The sequence below is a fragment of the Helobdella robusta genome, assembly GCF_000326865.2.
Source record: "Helobdella robusta unplaced genomic scaffold HELROscaffold_3, whole genome shotgun sequence".
Classification (NCBI taxonomy): Eukaryota; Metazoa; Annelida; class Clitellata; order Rhynchobdellida; family Glossiphoniidae; genus Helobdella; species Helobdella robusta.
Window position 1 is genome coordinate 282,294 of NW_008704501.1, and position 10,471 is coordinate 292,764.

Genomic DNA, 10,471 nt, shown 5'->3' on the forward strand with positions numbered 1-10,471 from the left:
GGTTTAAACTTGAAATAGGATTATTTTAATAAGTTTAACAAACCCATTCATCAAACAATTTTGATTAATTAAGAAACCGGCTTTCCTCGCCTAAGATTTTAGGATCAAACATCCTATTTAAATATTTTAATAAAAGTAATTAACGAAAAACAATGAAAAAATGATGTGAGAGAGTGAATGCTGGAGTTATCAACCTACAGCTAAGTATCGCACAAAAGCAAAAAATTGCAATTTAAGCATTACAAAAAAATGTTTGAAACCTTTTCTAATTGTTCCCTGTCGGTTAAGTCAACCAGTTGACGAAGTTCATTCTGCAGGTAGTTGAGGGCAGACGTCTTGTCATGGTAGGTCATTTCGATGTACCTGTGCTCCCGAACGAGCAACTGCAGTTCCTTTTTCACTTTCACTCTATCCACGTGCGTCAACTGCAATTTTAAGGCGTTTGCATCAATTAAACGTACAAATGCAACATGCACTCCAAATATGCCCAGTGCGATGTTCCAACTCACAACATAAATGTCACAAGATCAATGTTCCAACACACTACATGTTAAATAAAATATACAACAAGAATGTTACAACACACAAAATGAATGCTCACCCTCATCATCCAGAGATCATTCAGTCGAACGTCATTAATGATGTCTTGATTAGGGTTGCCACCAAACAAGTAGTGCACCTGCATTTGGTTTATTTTATTTTGTTTCTCATAAGACTTTGAAATCCTAGTCTGATAAATTTAAAAAAATGAATAAGATATAAAACAATATAATCAACTCTAACTTTCTGTACGACATCATAAACAAATTGATGAGCAAATCTAGGCACTGGAAAACAAGACGACAAATATGATAATGACGATGATGAATTATGTTGTTGTTGTTGCATCTCTTTCTGAATGCTTTCATCATTGTACACGCAATCCCTAATGTTGAAAACAATGCAATCATCGTGTTAACACCACTAACAGTATTTCTAACATAGTACAATTCGTTTTTATCCTCGATCATGTATTTTGAAAAATAAACGTGAAACATGTTGAAAAAGACTAACAAAAATTCTAATAAAATTGATGTATTATTATAATTAAATGCGTGTTTTTAGTTTGTTTTCAACATCGCTTACATTCACAATTATAATAATGTCCTCACGTTCATTGTCGCAATTATCATTGCTGCCATTTACTACCATCCTTACTCTCACAACTACAACCAACATCAACAACAATAACGTACCACAGTCCATTCTTAATGTTGTAGAGCCACAAGGAGTTCTGTTTGAACTCCCTGGACCTCTCCTGGTGCGTTGCATCCTTGTTCACGCCCTGACAATCATTCAGTTCAATAAACTTCACGTTAAAAATGTTTTCATTTATTCTTTTCAACAAACATTCTATTACTGTTTCTTATCCATTCATTTAAAAAAAAACTTAATTTATTTTTACAAAACGCTCAGAGATCAAATCTGTACGCAGATAAGTCTAGAGATTCGTCTGTACTTTGCAGATGACTGAGAAGTAGTCAGAAAAGGTTAAGGCTAACGGAGAAAAATACCGAAACAAAATAAAAGCAGTCTCAGCACAAAAATTTGTAACAGAAAAAGAAAGAGTGAGAGCGAGAAGATGATAAATTTAGCTCCGGTAGGGTTATATGTTATATTATTCCTTAATGCGGTGGTAAACAGTGAACTATGGTATGAATAAGTTATTTGCTACCATCGATATAATGATTTAAAAATTCACAAAGAAAATTTCAATTTTAAAATTGCTGTTTATTAGCTTGTATCGATTAATATTCATACCAAAGTTTTGTTTGTGGAATAAGATCTTCTGCACTTTCAGCATCGTTACTGCTCTAGTCGTTTCAGTTTTAGCGCCAATACCAAATTTCTGAACTTCGCTTGTTGAGCTTCCTGATCGTTTTGTAGGGCGTGTCGTTTCAGTAGTGCATCCTACTCGTCCTCTTGGTTTAATTTACTTTCGGCAAAACTCTTTGTCTCCACCGTAAAACAAAATTTCTCTCCGCTTCGACATTAAAAGATGAAATAAATGTTTAAAATTCTTTATAAGATGGCTTTTAATTTTTTTCAATTAACTTATGAGTTTGTCGACCTTGCTAAAACTTGCTCCTAAGAAAGGAAAGTAAAGCTTAGCTCCTTTCAAATCTTCAGCAGCTCTGCAGAAATCTTTTTTAATCAGTCAGCTTACCGTAAACTCCATTGTACAGTCCTAGAAACCTACAGACGACATTTTTTGTTTGAAGACATTCTACACCAAAAAATAAGGTAAGATTCATCAAAAAGAGCATTAGAAATATAAAAATTTAAAAAAGTAAAGTTATAAACCCCAGTGTAAATATTTATATGTTATTACTGGATATTTAATATGTAGCTAACCATCAAAAAGAATAAAATATGGAGATATATATGGTAACATATATATCAATAGGCATTCAACAAAAGGCATGGCGACCTCTTTTGATTCTTATCTTAATTTGCATCTTCCGAGCTCAAGCGTTTATATTTGAATAAAAAGTGTCAGGGTTCGGAAGGTAGAAAATAAAATAAAGATAAAAACCGAGCTCGCCATTCCTTCCATAGTCCAATCAATCACTTCAATCATGTTTCGCTGCAAACATGCTAGGAATTATGAACTTACAGAAATTATGTAAATTTCATCACGATCGGAATCAATGGTTGAGCGATGGGTGAATCCACAGAGCGATTCTGATAGGTAAGCAGCATCAATCATTTTCAAGACCAATTTTAAATTTAGTTTAAAATTTATTTAGACATTAATCAGTAAAAATCAGTAAATAAAAATAATTATTTTTTAAATAACGTTGAAATAGTCAAACGACTGAACCAGGTAAAAAGTTTTTGGTGGTCAAGTGGTGCAAGTACTCGAGGTCCCCATCCTCGGTTGTCTTGAAAACGTGGAAGTCGTTAGTGGGGTAGCGCTGATGGTGGCCTCCAAAGAGGAACAAACATTTTAGTTTCTGTCAGTTAAGATCCAAAGTATATCAAGTGTTCAGTAACAAAAAATAGGTGACCGATATGAAGCATGAACAAAATGTTTTGAAAAACAACAAATCACTCAACATGATATTTGGGTTTGTTGAATTAAACAGTGAATGCCGAAAATGAATTTATTGAAAATTATTGATCTCGCCAAAAACGCAACAGAACAGAAAAGGAATCAGTTGTTTCATACTAACAGAACTAAAAAGCAAGGAGTGACCTGTCCTAAGCAGAGGTACGTTGTTGAACTTCTCGATCTGTCGCCACTGCCTTTTTGATATGTTGTAGACAAAAATGGACATGAAGATAGGATGGACCGATCTGTCTTCACAAGCACTCAAACTGATTTAAATGAAGATCTACGCATGTTAATATTGAAGCTGTGAATATATATAATATAAAAGATTCAATAATACCCATCAGCCGCATTATTACAACCATTATTGATTAACAAATCAAAAAGAAAGAAATAATAACACATTTCCATTACTCATTATATAAAAAATAGAACGAGAGCAAATTGAACACTAAGATAGTACACAATTTTACAACCAAAGTGAGACTAATAATAATAGTTTACAGAGTTATAAACTCAAGCCGCAACTGAACCTGATGAAATTGTTTCCACCAAAGATGTAAATGAACTTCTTCTCATCATCGATGGCCATCTGGTGATCAAAGACAAGTGATGGTCCTCCCTGACTGCTGGTGTCCGAAGATAAAAGTTCCCACGTGTTGCATGTTATGTCGTAGCAGTAGAAATCACTCTGTTCGTGTTCATTCATCATAAATGAAAACGTAATAAAAACTCAGAACTAAAAAATAACAGATTGTTTAGAAAAGGGACTTAAATGTGAACAATTCCATCTAAGTGGATATAATTACGAAACATACAAGAAGATTTTCAGATGCCCTCTTGTCATTTTCCAGATACTTTCCTATCATGTAAATCTTCTTTGTTTGCACATCAATGCACATTTTGTGGCAGGACCTCGCTGTTGGACCACCCTGCGGTTCAAAATCATCAATAAAGTTTTCAACATATTCTCAACATGATCTCAAAATGATCTCAACATAACTTCAACAAGCTTAATCTCAACGCAACTGAAACACAACGTTTACCTCATTTGTAACATTTTGGGAAAGACACTTCCAAGACTGGCACTTGATGTCGAACATCCAGAAATCAGCGAGATCTTTGTGACCATCCCAGCCACCGAACATGTACAAGGCACCATCCACACTGTTCACGCAGATCTGATGTCCACCTCGGTTCTTGGGCCAGCACTTCTCTTATAATGTGAATGTGGGGCAGACAAAAAAGTGCATTGAAGAAAAAGTTATGCGTGGTGTCAGATGTCAAATGATTAGTACTAATAAAAATGATAAAATATTTACACAAAAATCGCGATTATTAATATAAACTTCACAATACTTTTCAGGAATTTCAATTAAGAGGCTAAATTTTAGGATTCAAAATTATATTAAAAGTAAGATTTCAATTATGAATATTCAGCATTTAATTATATATATATATATATATATATATATATATATATATATTAGGTACACTATAGTATTTAAATGTATTATGTTCACTGACGACACTAATATTTTCTACAGTTCGAAATCACTAATTGATGATTTATCGCTAATTAATATCGATCTCAAGAGAATTGAGGCTTGGTTTTTGGCCAACAAGCTAATCATCAACATTGATAAATCAGGCTATACAATTTTTGTTCCTACAATACTTACCAATGATATTCAAGACTTTTCTCTTAAGTTAAATAATAATATTCTTAGAAATGTAGCACAATTAAATTTTTAGATGTATATATCAAAAGTAATCTGTCATGGTCGTTACATATTTTGGAAATTAGAAAAAAAATTCACAGTTTTTCATGTATTTTAAAGGATTAGGATTATATTTATAAGGATTATATTTAATTTAAAACAAACCGATCATACCAAAAAACTTCTTGCTAAGACTAAAATTCTATCAATTTATCAAATTAATTTCTATCTTCAAACATTATTTACTTTTAAATTCTTAAGAAATCTTTTACCTCCATATTATTCAGAATTCTTCCATTATTCAAATCCATATAAATCAATTATTAGAAGGCAAAATGATACTTTCCATATAAAAACATCTAGATTAAATTTGGGAAACAATTGTATATCTCATACTGCCCCTAAATTATGGAACAGTGTGATTCCCTTCAGCATTAAAAACATCGATAATCTGGCATCATTTTAAAAAAATCTCAAAATTGTTGCTTGTGCTTATAAACCTCCATGAATCCTTGTGCTTACGGACTATCCAACCGGGCATTTTTCGTTACTCTGACTATGTACGTTTTGTATGTATATTTTTCATCAATTTGCCACCTACGATCATATCTTAGAAAAATGTTTTTTATATTTTTGTAACTGTGCAGATGGTGTTTATATGTGAGAGAAAATGCGTTTGTATACTTCTGCAAAAATTTTATCATTGTTGTTTTCTCATTGAATCTTTGTAGAACATTTTTAGTTAATAAACTATTACGAGTTTTTCTTTCTGTTTATTTTTGTATCTTTGAAGAAAATAAACAATAAACAATATATATGTATGTATGTATATATATGGTTAAATAAGTAAGTGTGTATGTATGTATGAATATATTTTTCGTTACTCTGACTTTCACGTTATGTATATATATTTTTTATAATTTGTCATCCACTATCATAACTTAGAATAATGTTTTATATATATTTATATAATTTATATATGTGTAACTATGCAATGTGTCTATATTTTTGCAAAAGTTTGGTCATTTTAGTTGTCTCAACGAAATATTTTTGACAATTTTTAGTTAAGGCACTATCACAAATATCTTTCTGTTTACTTTGTTGTGTCTTTGAAGAAATATATATATATATATATATGCCTTTTATATATATATATATATATATATATATATATATATATATATATATATATATATATATATATATATATATATATAAATATACTATCATAAATACAATTATTTATAAAGATCACTGCGTTTTCGGCATTATTCAACTTGTAGTTGAGTTTCTCAATTTTTCTAACGAAACTTTTATCATCTTGCTGAAGTTTATTAAGGTTAAATAAAAAACTTTTAATATTTGACATTTTTGACAAAACATTATTAATAACGTTATTACTACAGAAGAGCTATTTTCAGCATTAACTGTCATCATCAGTGTAGTTATATAGTATTGTTTCGTCTTTGAGTCTTTGTTTTCACAGCAACTTTGATTGTAACTAAATTAGAATTAAAGTTAATCATGTGTTTCTTTGTTGGAAGAATATTGGTATTATTTAGTTTAAAAAATTATTGTTGGTTTACGTTTATCTATAAAAATTGATTCTGCTATCTTCAATTTGAAGTATTCTCTGTTGTAATAAATTGCTTTGGTGTTATTGTCTAAAATTTCCCTTGTTATAATAGTGTTGTGTTGTTCAATTGGGTGGTCTTTTATAGCTCCATGTTGCTCATGCATAGTTAGTCTTCTCGTTAATGTTGTTGTAGTCATTCCGATGTATTCAGAATTTTGATGCACGCACTCACCAATTTTACATGTGAATGAATAAATCAAATGACTACATTTCTTGTCCGAGGAAGGTTTAATGTTGGAATTGTTTTTTATTATTAGAGATGATGTTTTCCTGTTCAAGTAGTAAATTCTTAATTTTATTGAGCTGTTTGTATCTATGACTTTAGCTTTGTTATTTATTATCTTTTTCATTATTTTTTCATCTGTTTTATATGATTGAGGACATACTATTTTTATAATAAATTATGATGTTTGTTGATAATTAAATTATAACAATGTTATCACCAACAATATTGATGATGTAAACAACAATTATACTAATAGTGACAACCTTAACAACAAAATCAACAACAGCATCAACAATAACAACAACAGTGCAAACACTGTAGATACCAATGCCACAACCCACAGCGCAAATATCAGTTGCAATTGGAACATCGTCAATAGTGACAACCCTAACAACATCAACAACACCAACAACAACATCAACAACAACAACAGCATCAACAATAACAACAACAGTGCCAACACTGTAGATACCAACGCCACAATCCACAGCGCAAATATCACTTGCAAATGGAACATCATCACAAGAAGCAAGAAGAACCACAGCGATGATAATTTTTTTTGAACTCTTTTATATATATATATATATATATTATATATATATATTTATATATTTATATATATAGGAAAGAGACCATATTTTATACAGTATTGTATGAATTCTGCCAAATTGTAGCTTCGCGTAAATGTTGGAAGGAGACCATTCGGTAGAAAATCGGTAGAATTCATACAATACCATATAAATGTTAATATATATATATATATATATATATCATGTTAAGATCATTTTGAATATATAAGCAATTTAACTAAACGTAGGAAATTTAAAAAACAATTCCAATCTGTTAGTGTTTTTAATGATAAAAAGGTAACCAAACTGTAAAACGTAAATATTAATAAGAATATTAAAAATGGAATTAATGATAATTAAAAGTAATGAAAATGAATACTATAAAAAATGACATAAACAAAAAATATGATGAAATACTATCTAATTAAAATGTTGAGTAACTCAAATGGGCGCAGAGAGAAATAAAATCAACAATAATAAAAATAATGATAATAATAATAATAATTCATTAAAAAACAAACCGTTGTTGTTGCTATCCCAATCACCTTTAGCAGTATTGTTAGTACTGGTGGTTGTGAAAGTTGAAGTAGAAGTAGTAGTGGTAGCTGTTGTTGTAGGAAGGGTAGGATGTTGAGGGAGTAGTGGTCCCAGCAAGGTCCATTTAGCCCTGCATTTCTGCGCATTGATGAATTCATCACAACAACCATCTAAGATTAAGTTAATTCAACAATATTGTCATAGCAGTAAGGGATTCATGAGTTAAAACACAACACCAGTGCCAACAATATTAATATTTGTATAAAATAAGATGGTGATATTCGTAACGCTATGCGCTTTTGAATGAATTGGCTGCCAGCCTAACAACACTTTCATGATTATCAAAATGGTTCTAAATAAAGGCCATAAAACATTGTTAATGTAATGCATGAAAAACGTGAAAATAATTAATTTTTTGGACCGGAAAATTTACAAAAAAAAATCTACTAGCATCAACAGCTACCTAAGGCTTAAATAGGTTTGTTTCTTTTTATTGATTGATTGATTGATTGATTAGTTTTTCTAGAAATAAATAGAACAATCTTTGCCTAAGGGTCTGTTGCAAGAGCAAAAACCTCAGGTACACATAGTCTCCCGGTTGAAATGGGGAGAGACTTCATGCATATAAAATTTTTTTCATTTAAAAATTTTTTAGATCAGTTTTTGGGTTTCGGAATTTTTTAAAATTTCATTTCATTTCAATTTATTTTATTATTTTCAGGTAAAATAGTAGTTTTTTGTTTTTATTCAAAAAATTATTTCAGTTAATTATATGGTCTCCGATCGCTTCGATTATTATGACGCCAGACAAAAAAACTAAATATGCTGAAATAAAAACTAATTATAAAATTCTTGTTCTTTTTAATACAAATCCAAATCGTTGTCTTCTTCCCTTGAATTAATATTTGCAAAAGTCTTGTTTTGAATTTCAAAATTTTTATGGAAGTTGCTGGCTAAAATATTTGAAATTTCATTATCAGAACTAAAAGTATAGTATTAATAATTCTGCTATCATTATTTTTATTTTTTATTTTTCTGATCATTTCCCATACAAACCCTCAATAAAAGAATTCCAACAACGTTTCTTTTCATCTCTTACTGTTCTGCGAACCTCGGCTTTTAACTTTTTGTAATTTATAAATTTGATTGAATGGATTTGCCTTTAATTGCTTTAACTGCCTTCTGTTTTGATTTTATTGCGTTTTTGCATATTTTGTTAAACCAAGGATTAATTGTCTTTCCCTTTTTATTTTGCATTACAGGGGTAGTTTGTTTTATAGTTGCGATTATTATTGCCATCCATCTGTCCATTGATTCATCATCAATTATTTCAAAACCATTCATCAATTCTTCTGTCTTTTTTTGAATTCATGCCAGTCAGTTTTGTTATAATTTAACCATTGCTTTTCGTTAACTATAGGATGTTTATTTCTAATTTTTAATATTATTTGAAAGTGATCACTGCCATAGAGATCCTCTTCAGCCTCCCATTCTATATCTAAATACAGGGATGGTGATGAGATGGCTAGGTCAATCATAGAAGAAGTATTTAAGTGCTCATGGAAAATTGTTGATAGTGTTGGTTTAATGAGACACATATAATTTTCAATTATATTTTTTTCTAATTCTTTACTAAGTGCATTCGAACTTGGACATCCCATAATTGATTGTGTCCATTAAAATCTCCCAACACAAGATATGGTTTGGGGATCTGCTGCAGTACCTGGTTTATATCTTTGGATTTTATTATTAACATATTTGTGGTTATATACGTATTGTTATTGTTTTATTGGATGTTATTCTAGTGGCTATCAAGTGATGTTCTGTTATTATATGGAAATGATAATTTATGATGAACAAAAATAATTGAACAAAAATAAACAAAAATGATGAAAAAAAATAATGAAAAACAATTTATGATGAACAAAAATGGATGTTCCAGCTGATGGGATTAGTCTTTATTGGTGAGACTGTTTTGCTGCTGAGTAATTTTTAAAATTTATCTGTTTGTTTTCAATAGTTTTTTTCTCTTGTGAACAAATTATATGATGGTTATACTTCTGAATTAATATATGTAGTTCAGGAAGGTTATGTTTCATCCCTCTTACGTTCCACAGAAGAATTTTAATGTCATTGGCATTTTCCTCTGTGATATGATTAGAGGAAAAAACTTTATAATTGTTATTACTGCAAAGTTGATTTGTGGTTTTGTTGTTAGTTAATATCTTTTTATTATTAAGAATAATTTTTACATTTGTTAGTGTTTTTGGGTTTTGTAAATTTTATATTATTGAGAATTTCTCCATCACTGTCATCATCGTTCATCTCACAGAGACAATCTGAGTCATCATTCGTGTTTTGATCGCTGAGAAAATGATAGATGTCTGTTTTTTCATTTATTTTCTTTATATAGAGTTATATATATATATATATATATATATATATATATATATATATATATATATTTCATTTTTTCATTTTCAAAGTTTTATTCATAATCAACAACATATCAAATAAGTGAATAAAAGTTATGAAGTTGAATATGCGGAGACCGAATAAGACTGTTTGTCTTGTGGTGGCCACCGCAGGTAAATACATGAATAGTTAATGAAATAAAATAAGGAAAATAACTGAAGCAGAAAGATAATTGAAGATAAATAAGTAAGTGTTCGTGTCATACATATATAG

At 30.0% G+C, this 10,471-nt stretch overlaps 1 protein-coding gene across 1 annotated transcript in view; it reads right to left on the bottom strand.

Annotated features, from left to right (window-relative positions):
• Positions 1-239: 239 nt before the first annotated feature.
• HELRODRAFT_66405 (hypothetical protein) overlaps positions 240-10,471 on the bottom strand; it is a gene marked incomplete at both ends in the record, with an annotated part of 15,083 nt that continues 4,851 nt past the window's right edge. Inside the window, 11 exons of the mRNA XM_009020949.1 lie at positions 240-425; positions 602-679; positions 784-894; positions 1,223-1,324; positions 2,657-2,724; positions 2,864-2,996; positions 3,216-3,360; positions 3,628-3,785; positions 3,913-4,026; positions 4,141-4,308; positions 9,044-9,135. Coding sequence (XP_009019197.1) covers positions 240-425; positions 602-679; positions 784-894; positions 1,223-1,324; positions 2,657-2,724; positions 2,864-2,996; positions 3,216-3,360; positions 3,628-3,785; positions 3,913-4,026; positions 4,141-4,308; positions 9,044-9,135 — 1,355 coding nt within the window. The remainder of the gene's footprint in view (positions 426-601; positions 680-783; positions 895-1,222; positions 1,325-2,656; positions 2,725-2,863; positions 2,997-3,215; positions 3,361-3,627; positions 3,786-3,912; positions 4,027-4,140; positions 4,309-9,043; positions 9,136-10,471) is intronic.